Source organism: Streptopelia decaocto (assembly GCF_964273445.1).
Source record: "Streptopelia decaocto genome assembly, chromosome: 2".
Lineage (NCBI taxonomy): Eukaryota > Metazoa > Chordata > Aves > Columbiformes > Columbidae > Streptopelia > Streptopelia decaocto.
Genome location: NC_138655.1, coordinates 136,351,242 through 136,367,614, shown reverse-complemented (window position 1 = coordinate 136,367,614; position 16,373 = coordinate 136,351,242). Strand labels below are relative to the sequence as shown.

At 40.1% G+C, this 16,373-nt stretch overlaps 1 protein-coding gene across 4 annotated transcripts in view; it reads left to right on the top strand.

Moving 5' to 3' along the window:
- GLCCI1 (glucocorticoid induced 1) overlaps positions 1-15,848 on the top strand; it is a 59,685-nt gene extending 43,837 nt beyond the window's left edge. For 2 of the 4 annotated variants that reach the window (XM_082044122.1, XM_082044121.1), the window contains exons 6-8: positions 6,049-6,259; positions 12,083-12,203; positions 13,275-15,848. In XM_082044122.1, the coding sequence (XP_081900248.1) occupies positions 6,049-6,259; positions 12,083-12,203; positions 13,275-13,623 (681 nt within the window). In that variant the 3' untranslated portion in view covers positions 13,624-15,848. The remainder of the gene's footprint in view (positions 1-6,048; positions 6,260-12,082; positions 12,204-13,274) is intronic. The other 2 variants (XM_082044123.1, XM_082044124.1) reach the window with 1 other exon arrangement.
- Positions 15,849-16,373: the final 525 nt, after the last annotated feature.

The following is a 16,373-nucleotide window of genomic DNA, read 5'->3' as shown; positions in this document are numbered from 1 at the left end:
CTAAAGCATTTTTTATGTTAATCAAGTTTAATACATAAGGTTTTTAAAAAGTGGAATACTTTTAGTTGATATTTTCATCAAGTTTTTTGCACTTGTCAAAACTTGGCTAGAATATTCAGGGAAAGATAAATACAGAAGCACAGAATCTGAAATATTTGCAGGCATTTTCTATGCCTTAAAAGTTATTTTACTTGGAAAGAGTAATAAATATTTAGCTTTCTCTGCTTGTGTGTATATTTAGAGGCATGTCTAAAAATATGGATAACTTTTTGTACCTCAAATTTTAATTCACTGCAGGCTAAAATATGTGATTTGGGATATACTTCCTGACTACATCAGACTGTGTTGTTCCTCCAGGTGTGGAAGAACATGTGTGTTATCCTAAAGTCTTTGATTATGTGATCACTTAGTGGCTTTCCCCCCCGCTCCCTGGAATCCTTGCATTTCCTGTTATATAGAGCATAGTGTGTGCACTTAATGAGCACCAGTTTGGTTTTATTTCCTCCTCATAAGATAGGTGTTCTAATGCTCACTATTAAAACTTGCTTTGAAGTCAGAAATCTGAATTTCTTCCTTGGGTTTTTGCTTCTATGTAATAGGAGAGTGTCTAAAATTTTGTTCTCTTTTTATCACACCTCTGTGTGAGAGGAAAGATCACAGAATCACAGAATCGACTGGGTTGGAAAAGACCTCAGAGATCATCGAGTCCAACCCTTGGTCCAACTCTAGTCCGTTTATTAGATCATGGCACTAAGTGCCATGTCCAATCTCAGTTTAAAAACCTCCAGGGACGGCGAGTCCACCACCTCCCTGGGCAGGCCATTCCAATGCCTGACCACTCTCTCTGTAAAGAATTTCTTTCTAATATCCAGCCTAAATTTCCCCTGGCAGAGTTTAAGCCCATGCCCCCTTGTCCTATTGCTAACTGCCTGGGAGAAGAGACCAATCCCCACCTGGCTATAACTTCCCTTCAGGTAGTTATAGAGAGTGATGAGGTCACCTCTAAGCCTCCTCTTCTCTAGACTAAACAACCCCAGCTCCCTCAGCCTCTCCCCATAGGTCTTATGCTCAAGTCCCTTCACCAGTCTTGTTGCTCTTCTCTGGACTCGCTCCAGCACTTCAATGTCTTTCCTGAACTGAGGGGCCCAGAACTGAACACAATACTCCAGGTGTGGCCTCACCAATGCAGAGTACAGGGGAAGGATCACTTCCCTTGTCCTGCTGACCACGCTATTTTTGATACAGGACAGGATACCATTGGCCTTCTTGGCCACCTGGGCACACTGATGGCTCATGTTGAGCTTCCTGTCAATTAGTACCCCCAGGTCCCTTTCTGTCTGACTGCTCTCCAGCCACTCTGCGCCCAGCCTGTAGCGCTGCAGGGGGTTGTTGTGACCAAAGTGCAGCACCCGGCACTTGGCCTTATTGAACTTCATCCCATTGGAATCAGCCCATTTTTCCAGTCTGTCCAGATCCCTCTGCAGAGCCCTCCTGCCTTCCAGCAGGTCGACACTCCCTCCCAACTTGGTGTCATCAGCAAATTTGCTGATGATGGTCTCAATCCCTTCATCTAAATCATCAATAAAGATGTTAAATAGGACTGGACCCAACACCGACCCCTGGGGAACACCACTAGTGACTGGCCGCCAGCTAGATGCAGCCCCATTCACCAGCACTCTCTGGGCCCGGCCCTCCAGCCAGTTCTTAACCCAGCGTAGAGTACACTTGTCCAAGCCATGGGCTACCAGCTTTTGCAGGAGTATATTATGGGAGACAGTGTCAAAGGCCTTGCTGAAGTCCAGATAGACCACATCCACAGCTTTCCCCTCATCCACCAGGTGAGTTACCTGATCATAAAAGGAGATCAGGTTGGTCAGACAGGACCTGCCCCTCCTAAACCCATGCTGGCTGGGTCTGATCCCTTGTCCATCCTGAAGGTGCTGTGTGATTCCATTCAGGATGATCTGCTCCATAACCCTGCCAGGCACTGAGGTCAGGCTGACAGGCCTGTAGTTGCCAGGGTCAGCTTTGCAGCCCTTTTTGTGGACTGGGGTAACATTGGCCAATTTCCAATCATATGGGACCTCCCCAGTGAGCCAGGACTGTTGGAAGATGATGGAGAGCAGCTTGGCAAGTTCTTCTGCTAGCTCCCTCATCACCCTAGGATGGATCCCATCTGGTCCCATTGACTTGTGAGGATCCAGATGGCTCAGTAAATCACCAACTATTTCCTCCTGGAATACAAGGGGCCTATTTGGGTTCCTATCTCTGTCAACCACCTCCAGACATGAGTTGTCCTGAGGGCCACCTGTCTTACTGGTAAAAACTGAGGCAAAGTAGGTATTAAGTACCTCAGCTTTCTCCTCATCTTTGTTAACTATATTTCCCTCAGAGTCCAACAGAGAATGGAGATTTTCCTTGCCCCTCCTTTTGTTGTTAACATATTTGAAGAAGGACTTTTTATTATCCCTGACAGAATTGGCCAAATTAACTTCAAATTGCACTTTTGTTTCCCTGATTTTTTTTCTGCATGATCTAGCTATTTCCATAAATTCTTCATAAGTAGCCAGCCCTTTTTTCCACAGTCGGTAAAGTCTCTTTTTATTTCTGATTTCATTCAGAATCTCCCTGTTTAGCCAAGCCGGTTGTCTTCCCCGCCGGCTAGCCTTTCGGCACACTGGTATAGCCTGTTCCTGCGCACTCAAAACCTCCTGCTTGAAGCATGTCCAACCCTCCTGGGCCCCCTTGTTTTTAAGCATTGTTTCCCAGGGTATGCTCTGAACTAGACTTCTGAATAGGCAAAAATCTGCCCTCCGGAAGTCCAGCATAGAGGTTTTGTTAATGGTTTTCCTTGCATCTCTGAGTATTGAGAATTCTATTATTTCATGGTCACTATGCCCCAGGTGGCCTCCAACCACTACATCTCCCACCAGCCCTTCTCTGTTTGTAAACAGTAGGTCTAGCGGGGTCTTGCCTCTGGTAGGCTCATTTACCAGCTGATGAAGGAAATTGTCCTCTATACACTCTAGGAACTTCCTAGACTGCCTCTTCTGTGCAGTATTGAGCTCCCAGCAGATATCCGGCAGGTTAAAGTCCCCCACAAGAACAAGGGCCGTCGATTTTGAGACATCTGCCAGCTGCTTGTAGAATAATTCATCTCCTTCATCATCCTGGTTGGGTGGTCTATAACAGACACCCACGAGGATGTCAGCCTTGTTGGACTTCCCTCTGATTCTGGTCCACAGGCACTCAACCTTGTCACTGCTGACCTCAAGTTTAACAGAGTCAAGTGACTCTCTAACATACAAAGCCACCCCTCCACCTCTCCTACCCTGCCTATCTTTTCTGAAGAGCTTGTAGCCACACATAGCAGCACTCCAGTCATGAGAGTCATCCCACCATGTTTCTGTGATGGCAATCATGTCATAGCTTTCCTGCTGCACGATGGCTTCCAGCTCCTCTTGTTTGTTGCCCATACTCCGTGCATTAGTGTACATGCACTTCAAGTGGGCTGCTGGTTTCACTCTTAATTCGGGCTTTCCATCTTTCATCTCGTCTTTGGAGAGCCCAGTTTCGATCCCTTCCCCCTTCAAACCTAGTTTAAAGCCCTCCTGATCAGCCCTGCCAACTTATGGGCTATAGTCCTCTTGCTCTCCCTAGAAGGATGAAGCCCATCTGATTTGAGGAGAGTAGGTACCATGGAGCTTGCCCCATGGTCAAAAAACCCAAAATTTTGACGGCGACACCAATCCTTAAGCCATCTGTTGATGAGATGAGCTTTTCTACTCCTCTCTCTATTTAGTTCCTCATCCATCCCAGCTAACACAGGAACTGAGGCGAATATCACTTGTGCTCCCGTCCCATGAACTGATCGACCCAGTGCTTTAAAGTCTTTTTTAATTATCTTGGTACCTCTTCTGTTGATGTCTTTGCTGCCAACTTGGACTACTAACAGGGGATAGTAGTCTGAGGGCTGAATTAGCTCTGGAAGTCTTCTATTAACGTCCCTCACCCTGGCCCCAGGAAGGCAGCAGACCTCCCTGTGGGATGGGTCTGGGCGACATATAGGGCCCTCTGTTCCCCTCAGAAGGGAGTCACCAACTACTACCACTCTTCTTTTGTTTTTTCTTCTTACAGCTGCAGTTGTGATCCTTTTTGCAGGTGAGGTCGATCCAGGGGGCTCTCCAGGTGGATCCTCTTGTCTATCCTCTGCCTGATTTTCAGGGTCCAGGGCCTCATATCTATTTGTTTGATACTATCTATACTTCATGATGGAGAAACATAAATCCATCAGGCTTCTATTATGTAATGTGATTCTTCAGCTAACTCAGGATACTGCATGCTACGTTAGGAGTTTAAAGTGTAGCTCCCATAGTCGCTTTCTGCATCTGTGAATGTTGAAGAGTTGTGCAAATCAGTCCTGTACAGACTGGCCATCCGGAAGAGAGAGCATAAGAGAGGTTGGTTCAGATGACTTCCTGGCATCACATAGAATTTTTCTGGCAGAGACAGAAATAAAAATGCTGTTCTGCATTGTAGTTATGTTAATTATGAGACTGTTTTCTTTCTACAGCTTCAGTCTTGTTTTCTACCTCTCTTTTGCCCGTGTAACAGATGATATAATGCTTCAGGTCTGTCTTGGGCAGGGGATGAGTCATGGCCTGTTGGGGTGATGGGAATAGCAGCACGTAGTCATGTTGTAACGCATACACAGTGTGAACTGAGCTGTTGAACAGACCACACAATGATGTCCAAACATCAGCATTTGATGTAACAGCTCTACTGTTCTCTTTATAGTGTGTTTCTTTGCTCTTAATTGAAATGTGAAATCGTATTAACTGGACAGCTCATAAGAAGAAAAAGATCATCTTGCTTTGCTGTGTCTGCCTCTTTGTATAGTATGAGGTGATTTTCTGGATACACTACTGGTGAAAAGGGGAGAATGCGATATTCAGCCAATAGGTTTCATGCCCTCATTGCTAGCGAGAGAGTGTTGGGTTGCATTTTAGGCTCTGGAACAGGCTGTTATAATTTTGGAATGTATGAAGAAGAGGAAAGCAATAAAATAAGAAAAAAATGTTCACTTGAAGTCAGAAGGGAAAATACATTTGTTTTTTTGTAACTAGGACATTTAAGCTTGAATACAATCCTCACTGAAGTGAGGATAAAAATGATATGTAAGTTATGCAGGCATTTCTTGCCCTTCACTTTTAAGCAGAACTGTAATTCTCATTACATTTCTTACATTGAAAGCAGCACTGTCTTTATGATAAAACTAATTTTCCACTGGGAAAGACAAGTAGAGTGTGCCAGTGTACTACTGTGAACATGTCTGTGCAGTGTATTGTAGAATTGGTCGCAGCATCACCCAGGTCAGTGCCAACTGGGCTGATAGGAGCAGGCAGTGCATCCTAGCTTTGGTTCAAGACAAGGCTTGTAAACCTAGGATAAGCCTGTGCATCATCTGTGAAGTTGCCATTTTGTCAGAGGTCATCTATAGAAGTAAAGGATGGAATGTGGAGGTGTGCTAGAGCATTATGACTTGCTAGCAAAACTTGGATGGTTTCATTTGTAATTGTAATTCAGGTGGTGGTTGTGGCACTGGTATGCCATTGCATTTGACATTTTCTACTTTCCTTTTTATCCAAATGTGATTTCTGTCAGGATACTTGTTTTTCCCTCATAACAACAGTGACCTTTATTGAAAATGGTGTTACTAAGTATAATTAGAGATCTATTTGTTGGGGAGGTTTTTTTTAAGCTATCATAAAACATATAAAACCGTAATACTAGCATGTGTCGAATTGTGTTCTGGTGTTAACTTTGCGTTAAGAGGATGCAGTTGTCTTGGAATATCTGCATGTTGTCTCAGGCCTCAGAATAATTAAATGTATGTTGTGTCCGTTGTACATTGCATTATTTGCTTGTGTAAAAGCTGTTCTTTCAAAAACTGCTTGCTTCACTACTTCTGTTAGGAGTGCTACAGGCTACCATTGCCTAGGAGTTTGATCTTTTCTCTGTAACCTGACTTGCTTGTTTTTCTTGCAGCCTCTAGATATCCCTGATGGTCGAAGGGCCCCATTACCTGCTCACTATCGTAGCAGTAGCACACGGAGCATTGACACACAGACTCCATCTGTCCAGGAGCGCAGCAGCAGCTGCAGCAGTCATTCACCATGTGTTTCTCCCTTTTGCCCTCCTGAGTCTCAGGATGGGAGTCCTTGCTCTACAGAAGATTTGCTCTATGACCGTGATAAAGGTGAGAGTAGAATGGCCCGCATTTACCTATGGGAGGCATGTGATGTCCTGCTTTTACAACTACCTTCATTTTACTCATTGCATCAGTTTTTGTTTTTGTTTGATTGTTGTGGAGGGCTTGAGGATTTATCTTAAAATTGGTTTTTTTTGTTTACATATCTTTTTCCCTCTTGTTTGTGAAACTTCACAAACATCTTCCATAAATACGTCAGAGGAGCACAGCAAACAGTCTTCACTATTTATCAAGATTCTAATGTGAAATATTCAGACTGTATCATGTTTATGTTTAAAAAAGGTTTCAAGAAGGTTTCTGGTAGACAATGTATTCATCATGGGTGAGTTACTTGCTGGTCAGAATGGTGATGATGAAGTTTTGGCTGCTTTTAAAAGTACTCTGCTTCAGAACTCTTACATTCCACTTGAAGCTGTTTGGTGAGGAGCTCAGAGTTTGAACAATCTGATGGAAAGTAATTGCTCGTCTGTGTATATTTTATAACAACCCAAAATTTCGGAATAATTTATGTGTTTATATGTCAATATCCTGCTTTTTTTTTTTTTTTTTTTTCATTTGTAAAATGTCACTTGGTTTTGTAGAAGGAGTAATCTGGAGTTTCAGTGATTAGGAATTACTGACAGTACATGTAGTGTGAAAATATAGGCACCAGTGTGAAAAGACTTATTTTTTTGGACAGCTGTTTACTAATGAAATTATTCTTGGGCTTCTGGTCAGCTGGCTGGAAAGACAGACTTTAGTTTGGAGGGATACAGGGTTTGGGTAAAACGTGCAAGCTAAGACTAGTAAGTTTCACAGAGGAAATGAAAAAAGATTTTGTTTAGATTTACTAATGAGCTGAAGACAGCAGTATTTTGAGGTTATAAGTGAGCTTAAGCTTTTTCTGTAAATAGTCTGTTTAATAATTCGTAAAATAATTTGGGAATAAGTTTGGGGAAGGCAGCGGGAGAAGTACTAGCTTTCCTTGGTTTCTGAAAAGTATTGCTTTCCCATCTTGGATTCAAAAGGAAGTAGCGGAAAACAAATCCACCTGCCCAAATTCTGAACTAGAGGTGGATGTGGCCATGTGTGTGAGTTAACCACATCAAAGTAAAAGACTTAGCCCAATGTGATGGTTAGTCATGCTCCAAAAATAACAGATATATTAGCTCCCTCCACCCTGCATTTCTTGTATTAAAAGTGTGCGTATGAACTGTAATGTTTTGTCAATGCTCAGTCACTATAGAGACATACAGTAAAGTTCTAGCACACAGGGAAGCATCTTGATGGGTAAATTTCTTCACATGTGTCCTGGTAACAAATATCAGTTTAAAAATGAGGAAATTAAAAGAATACTTCCTTCTGCAAATAGTACTCAATTTTCAGTTGTATTTTATTTGCAGTATCGAGTGAAGACAGTTTGAAATAGTGCATCTAACCTTAATGCTTTTCAAAGATTTCATCTTGTCTTGGGTTTTGTTAAGCAGCTAATTGGAGTAAAATTTTTTGCTGAACTTCCCAACGAGTAGCTACTTATTTGTGGATTTTGGTTTTAAGACTGGCTTTAATGCTAAGTTTGTATCAAAAGTCTGCTTTAGTAGTAGTGTCTAGGTGATAGTGATTAACAGCCAGCTTTGTGAAGTTAATATAATTGCATTTTTAAATTACTTTACGTTAGATACTTAATACTGTGCTTATGAAAGAGAAGAGCTTGAACTCCTCATTACAACTTTGTTGTTTAAGGACAAGATACAAACTAGAAAAATGTATAGCAGTTTTTTGGCAGAAAGTAATTTCTTCAGAGGTTTTAAAAGTATAGTCAAAAAGGGACCTTTTATGCTCCGAGCATTAAGATCCCATAGGCCAGTTGTTCTGAATAAGAATGTTATCTTCAGATAGTTTAATTACAGATAAAAGAGGGATATAGGTAGAAATTATAAGGGAATAGCAAGTTTTGAGAGACAGTTTATTAACATCTGTTGGGGATGTTAACTACTTTATAAAACAAACTCACCAAGATTTTTGCACCTTAATTTTAAAGGTTTTTGTGATGCCGGAATAAAACCATCATGAGTTTGCGATGAGGCCTGTTAAGTTTTGAAAAATGCATTTATGTGTAACCGAAACAGAGACATTTTAAAGCCAAGCTATTTTTCTGTTACTTTCCTCAAGTTGAGGTTGTAGTTTCCCCTCTACAGGAATAACTTGATTTTACCATTACAAAAATATAATTGTCAGCTTTATGAATGCTCCTGAGTGTGTTGCTGAATAGGAAAGGAAGGTTAGTAGTTTGACTGAGAGACATGAGCAGTGAGAGGAGCCAGCGCTCTGTACAGACACAGCACTGCTTTACATTTCTAAAGCATCTTTTATTTCTTGTGCAAAGCTCTGCTTTGGCCTGAGGCCCTCACAGCTGCTCTTTGGACTCAATCAGCTGTTTGGTTTACATTTCTGCAAGAAGCTGCTAAATCTATTGAACTTTTCAAAAGAAAGTGGAAGCTAAGTTTCAGAAAAGGCCCACAATAGTGCTCTGAACGGAATGGGGATACTAAATGGCGTAGATTGGAACAGTGAGGGAAGGGTGAGGCAGAAGGTATTTTAATGGCACCTGGCTTTATGATTTTGTTTTCAAATATCAGCCTATTGCAAAGTAAGTTACTGCCTTGCTGCATTACAGCTACCAGTTTCACTACATCTGTTTTATGATACTCTGGTCCATGAAACTATAAATCAGAGTGCTGTGTAACATACTTAGCAGCAGTGACAGAAGTAAAGTTCAAAAGCATCCTAAGGTATGAACAGATTAAATTTGTTGGGTTTTTTTCTTACAAAAACAGAGAGCATAACCTGTTTTTCAGGGATTTAGATTTGGGTGCTTTTGTGTAGCTTTGTATATTCCTGCTGTTGATAGCAGGCTGTTACAAGCAACCTGTTCATGAAGATGAACTGAAGATACTTTTTAACTTCTGGGCATCTGATTAATAGGTTTTAAAATGAAAATAGTATATGAACTCTTTGGATAGTTGTAAGAAACAAAGGCATTTTTGAACCCATCAAAACAAATCCCAAGGTTCACTGGCAAAATTTCCTGTTTTCCTTTAAGTTTTGTCACGCAAAACATTTCTTTACAGATTCTTTCTTAGTTTGCCTCTTTGCTTGCTGTAATATATGCAAACTAAAACTTGTGGTATTAGGTCTTCTGGTTAAAATAGTACTTTTAGTGTTCAGTTACAGCCTTACTCCAGATAACAGAATATATCCATTTTGAATATTTATGTTTAGAAATTATGTGTAATAAGGCTCCATATTATCTGCTATGCGCTTATGGTAACAAAACTCACTTTAAAGGTTGCATCTGTTAATCTTCAGTCGTTGTCATCTTAATGAAATTGAGTGAGTTGGTCGGGACGTGCCAGCGGAGCACACCCTGCTGGTGGAAGCCTGGGAGATGCAGACGTGTCCTCCAATGGGAAGGCTCACGCATCGCAGCCTCCAAGAAAGTAAAATAAAAAACAAGTGTAAATGCTTGGCTTGAGAATACACACTTGCAGCATCATTAAGGATTAATAGTGTGACAGTTTATCACTTAAAGAGTTTACAGGATACACAAGCGGAGACTGGCTTAAGCTGTAAATTCCACCTCTCACCACTTCAGCTGGTGGCCTGTTTTCCCAGTGCCCTTCCGCTCTCTCGCCGCTGCCGTACGCGTAGGGCTGACACTGAGCTCGGATGTGGGAGCCTCCTAATAACCACATGTATTTTCAAATAGTAGTGTGGGGTGTGCTTGGTCAAAGTGAAAAGCTAGCAACTTAGTAAGCTTTAAAAGCAGAGAGGGTAAAGAGAGAAACAGAATGGTTGAATTATACAATATATATATATATATATTTATTTTTTTACTTGTTTAACAGCTGTCTCATATAGAAAGTTTCAGCCAGACAGTGCTAAATAAACTGAAAACTTGATTGAAAATTGAACTGGCTGGACAAGGCTCTCAATCTTCCAAGAACTGACTGAACTTTGAATTTGGTTCGATTCTTTCCTTGGATGTACTTCTGCAGTTTTCCACTATTTGGTGGAATGAACAGTAGCACATTTTATTTCTCTGGGTTTTTAAATAGAAACTTGGATCTTCTATTTTAAATATTAGAAGGAGGAAACAAACTGTCTGGGTTCTGTTAATGATTTCTGTGTTTGGAATGAGCTGTGTGGGCCAACAGTGGAAAGATGCCAATAGGACCATCATGCTCCCAGCTTGGCAAATATCCGTATTGTCTCTAAGCTTTTCCAGCCTTCATACAGTTAACACCTAAAATTCTGTAAATAGAAGTTCTGTGTTCACTCTACAGGAGGAGCTGAATAATCAATACACTATTGAGGTTCACTTCAACTGTTTTTTTTCTCATCTTTTTCATAGTAAATCTCTGAAGGGAAGTGTGACATTTGAGTTGATTTGTGTCTTGTTGCAAGAGGAAGCAGAGATGTTTCAAAACCTCTAATGATTAGCCTTTGTATTTGAGTCATGGTTATACAAATGTTTATGTAGTTACTGTTTGCAAGCTGTTAAAGACAACCTTATGTGCTTCAGTGCATCTAGACCACAGTGCTTGAAGCTTTGGTTGGTTTTCCACTGTTGCTGAGAAGGCAGACATGAACAACAGCAGAATAAACAAAGGTATCTGAGTTTAAAATGGTGGAGTACCCCACATCAGTGGAAAGATTTGAGGGGAGCTTAAGCAAGAGCAGTTATTTCTCTTCAAATTAGGTGTGTTTGTAAGTTGGGGAATCCTCTTTAACCTTGCCACTTTATTTATTTAATTATTTATTTTTAAATTGTAAGCCCAAGCAGAGAATAGGAAGCCACTAATACAGGCCTGAGATAGGTGTTGGTCTTTGAACAGGTAGAAACCACTGCAGAAAGCTAGTTTTCTGTAATTATTTTTGTACCTATGTTGTTTCCTTAATCCATTAAATATCATGTTGTCAAGATGAGTGCTTAAAGTCCTTTCGTAGTGTTAATTTTTCAAGCTGTTGTGCTTCTGTCATTACTGGAGTGCAGTCTCATCTCTTGCATTTTCCAAGAAGTACAAAGAAATCTGCCTTTTGTTCTTGATCTTCACACCTTCAGTTCTAAGCATGTCTGGCAGTAACTTGTAAAACACATGCAAACAGATACAGCTGTGAAGAATACTTGTAGCATATAGTCAGTCGTGAAGAGAGAATTGACTTGTGGAAATTTTATTTTGGTTGCAAAAATGACTTCACAATTGTGAAGCAAATAATGTAGCGCATTGTAATGATGAGGTGTCAGTACCTGTATTAGAAGTGTGCTTTGTTTCTTTACAACTTTTGAGCTATTCCTGAGACTAAGGTCAATATTCCAGTGAATAACTACGTTTTAAAATAAGATACATGCTGTATACACACATTTTCAGTAACTGTGTTTATACAGTGAAAAGGCGTATTATCATTACCACTCATAATTATTCTGCATGTGTTATGCATATTACCTTGTTCATTTGTGGGTTTTGAAATACATAATAAAGAATTTGTTTCCAGGATCACAGCTCTGCTTTGTTCTGATTACAGTGTTCTGGATAAAAATATCTTCCTGTTATGTTTTGTTATATGATAGATTACTGCTGCACTGAAGCTTTTATTCAGAAGAAATGTGCTATACAAGGGTGTTAGAAATAGCCTGCGATAAAGGAAGCATTGTGGTAGAAGCAAACCAGCATGGTGGCTAAATTGTGAAAAAAGGCATCTTGTTTGGAAATCGAATTTAATTAAAAAGCACTCTCAATCTCTAGTAATATAACTGCTTTAAATTTTCAGACAGTGGGAGTAGCTCACCGTTGCCCAAGTATGCCTCATCTCCCAAACCAAACAACAGCTACATGTTCAAACGAGAGCCCCCAGAGGGATGTGAGCGAGTGAAGGTCTTTGAGGAAATGTCGTAAGTAATGCCTTTTATATCAGCTGGTATCTGCAAAGCAGTAAACCTGTTTACTGAAGCCTATTCAACTGCAGATGAATAAACTATTCCAGCTGATGAGTTTTTCAGGAGCAAACTATTCTTAGAGTTTGTACAGAAGAGAAGTTGAAGTGTTCATGTTGGTTTGAAGAGGAAATGGAGTCTTTTATGCTTGAACTCTTTTTGTGCATTTATAAAAGGCAACAAAAATCCAAGCAGAAAAGATAAGGTACATTTAATTTCCTAAGCATTTGTAAAACTCTTTCCATACATTTTTTTTGTTACCTTGAAATGTTCATGGCTTAAAACAAAATCTCTCCTTGTCATAATAATTTGTCAGTTTTGAGTATAGGTTATGTTTTGATACGTATAAAACACATGGAATGGTGTGAAACCCATGTGAAGTGTTTTCAGACAGTAGTACACTTATGGCATAGACTTTGCTCAATATTTTTGCTGAGCAATAAGTTGGAAATTAAACTTTTGGACATCGTGTCTTTTTCCCAGAGACCCAGCAGCATTGGAGCACATGCTGTCAAGGTTACATGCTTAGCTCCTGTGGATGAGAGACTTAAGGAGGGCACATTTCTTGTGCTACCAGCATTTATTGCCTGCTAGATGGTGAAGGAGCAATGTTGGGTTGTGGAGGAAGCCTCCAGACAAATTACATATGGGAAAGTAGAAGTCTGTTTCATGGAGGTTCTCAAAGGGATTTAATATAACTAAATGTGGTGTTGCTGCGTTGTTTTTATTGAAGAAGAGTTTGTGCCATTCTAAATTCCCGTGGCATTTTTTCCATGTGCATTTGTACTGCAGACTTTTCTTGCTGGAAGTTGCATGTTTATCCAGTAACTATCAAGTCATTTTTCTGACGGCACTGTTTTTGATGCTGTGGATCAGTTAGCTGACTGCCAATATGGAAGATGTTTGCCCCTCCGTCCAGTTAATCCCATTCCTTGCCATTCACATTTTAGCAATGTGTAGAACCACAAAGTTCATGATGTATAAAACATCTTGGTTGCCCGGGTATATAATCTTTTTTCTTGTCTGTAGGTCTCGTCAGCCTGTCTCAGCCCCTCTCTTTTCATGTCCTGACAAAAACAAGGTTAATTTCATCCCAACCGGATCAGCTTTCTGTCCTGTAAAACTTCTGGGCCCCCTCCTTCCCGCTTCAGACCTGACGCTGAAGAGCTCTCCAAACTCTGGTCAAAGCACAGCTTTGAGCACCCTGACTGTTGAGCAGCTTTCGTCTCGGGTCTCTATCTCCTCTCTGTCAGATGACACCAGCACAATGGACTCCACGGAGGTCCTGGTACAGCAACCGTCCCAACAGCAGCAGCTGCTTCTGCAAGAAATTCAGACTGAAGACAATTCCTCTCCTCAGAGCTACGTGTTAATCTAGACCAAGGTGGAGCAGGCCTCTGCCCTGAAATAAGGATTGAGGAGGTGACAGTCCAGATACATCTGCATGAGGTGGCAGCCTTTCAGAACAACATGGAATACTTAGCAGCGTTCAGAAAAATATCTCAGCACTGTTCTTGGCAGGGACAGAATTCATATTCAGCATTTTTTGTGAGGAAGCAGTAATGCCTGCAGAATCCATATATCATTAAGCATTTTAAGTGGAGACTATGCATTTCATAGTGCGTTTGACCAGATTAGTACTGTGTCCTGTGTTCTGTTTCAAATTCTACAGTATAAATAAGCTCTCTCTCTCTATATATATATATAAAAAAAAAAAAGTTGCCTGTCTGAATAGAAGATGTCTTGCTGTGTTGTGTCCTATGGAAAATACTGTACTTCAGGATTATGTTTACAATTGATCCAGGTGTTTCTGTTTCTAACTTCTGTAATACACACAATGCAAAAAAGAAAAAAAAAAAGGCCACAACAGTTGCACAGTGCCCACCCTATGGCCTAGCTTCAGGTACTTCTCTCGAAGTGTAAACTCAGGTAACTTGGAATGTATATCATATTGGGATTATAAAATATTTTACAGCTACAAAGCTAAAGAGGGAACATCACTCTTTTGCCTTTCCTTATTTTATGCATTAATATTTCCTCATTACATTCCACTTTCTTGGAATAAGTGCATTCAGATCCAGGTGAGCGATGACCCTGGGCATGGGTGAACATGAGGAGAACCAGCAAATCTGTGATGTATATCACTTTGTCATGTGCTTACAAGTAAAACAACTGTTGCATTTACTGTCATTTCTATATATGTAAAAATGTGGCATTTAAGGGTTTCAGGTGTTGCTCAGTTGATGACTGTTAAACTGTTGCAAATAAAGTGTTCAGTACTAGGCTGTACATGAGAAACATTCCACGTTGTGTGTGAGAGGATTTTGAAAGACAAGAATGTTTTTGTTCAAGGACAGAAATTCTTTCAGGTTTCACAGGGGGGTGTTGGGGATTTCCTCTCATGTTTTTGTTGGCAGTTAAGAATGTGAAATGCTACTGTTACCGTCTAAAAGTCAAATTAATGTTTAGTTTCTCTTTTGGAAATGTTAATTCGTTTGCTGGTTGGAAATAGGTTTTCAGATTTTGTCAAGCAGTGTTAGAGGAGCAGCATTTTATTTATGTAGTAAGTAATTGTGTTTGGATTAAAGTCCAAAAGTAGCAAGTAGGTGTTCTAAAAAAAAAGGGGTAGGGAAAACAATAGTTTTAAGTTCGTGTTACTTAAAGCTTCTCCCATAACTTTCAGTTACTTAAGTTGTGTGTGTAAAAGTGTGTTTTCCCCCCTCCTTATGTGTGAATAAAAAACAATCCTTGTAAAATAATCCTGGTTTTGCAGGCTGGACACTTTCTCAAAATAGTACACGGCAAGAACGCGTCAGTGGTGCTCTTCTATTGTACTGGAACAAGAGGAGCGTTGCTTTCAGAGATAATTTCCTGTGATACAAAGAGGACCCCAAAGGCAAAATAAACTTGATGTTCTTGCTCCATTGCTTTCAGCTCAGTGGAACTACATTTTTGCTGTCTGTTCCTGAGAGAATAAGGTTCACCTTTTCCAGGAATTGAAGAGATTAGTAGCCTGCAGCTACTGAGCATTTAAACTTGCTCCATTATGTTTTTTTTTTCTCTTTGGAAGGTGAGATTGGAGGGGGGTGAGAGTCAGCCACCAGTAACTACTCACTGAGTACGTGCTTTCTTTGGAGATAAAGCATTGTTTCCTTTTGGTTACTGAGGTTTTGTTAATAATGTCTTACAAGGTGGAATTTGCAGCCTATAAATGACATTCACAGGTTTTGACTCCCCTAGCAGAAAACACAGGAGAGAGAGGTCTGTCTCTAGCCATTTGCATGTGAAAAACCTTCTTGAAACACAACAGCCATCTTTTACCCTACTAATCTCAGGCCTAGGTGAAAACACTATGTATTTTGTAGACTGAAGATAAAGGGGAGAAAATACTCATGATATAAGTATCGATTCCTTTTAATATTTTTCTTTCTAGGTTAACATTGCAGTTTGACCTTTTTATGCTCTGGTTATGTCCAGATAAGAAATCGTAGTCTCGATTATTGGTGTTAGGTTACCGGGGGATATGATGAGTGGGTTTTAGATCGGTGATGAACTCTCTGCAATATTTGCAATTCCATTATGTGTTCTCTCAATTTTTTTTTTCCATGAGAAACTAAATATTAATTAAATTGCACATATGTTCTTAGCAGATTTGAAGGTTTTGAACCAAATGTGTTGAAGCTAATGCTTTGCCATGTAAATTTCCCAGCAGTTGTTTATCTCAATTGTATTCTACATCCAGCTGTAGAAAATTGTCAAATATTGTTTAAAGTTTTGTACATAGTTGTACTGTTATTTCTAGCCGCTGTGCTGAACAGTATTCAAGTTATCACGCCATATATTGCTTTACACAAGAAAATGTGTGGCTTTTGTTTTGCATTTTTTTCAGTATAGAAGTTACTGTGTCTTATTTAAATAAAAATTATAGTTAAAAAAAAAAAAAGTGGTGAGGAAAACACACAAAAGCAGTGGTTCATTTATTTGTTTTGGAAACTGCGCATGAAGCACCATAGAATGAGATTAAAATTTCATATTGTTCCAAATTTACATCTAGAATAATGTCAACCATGTATCTTTATGACTAGTGGGCTATGTAATCTAGAATAAGATAATCTCTTGTCTATTGAT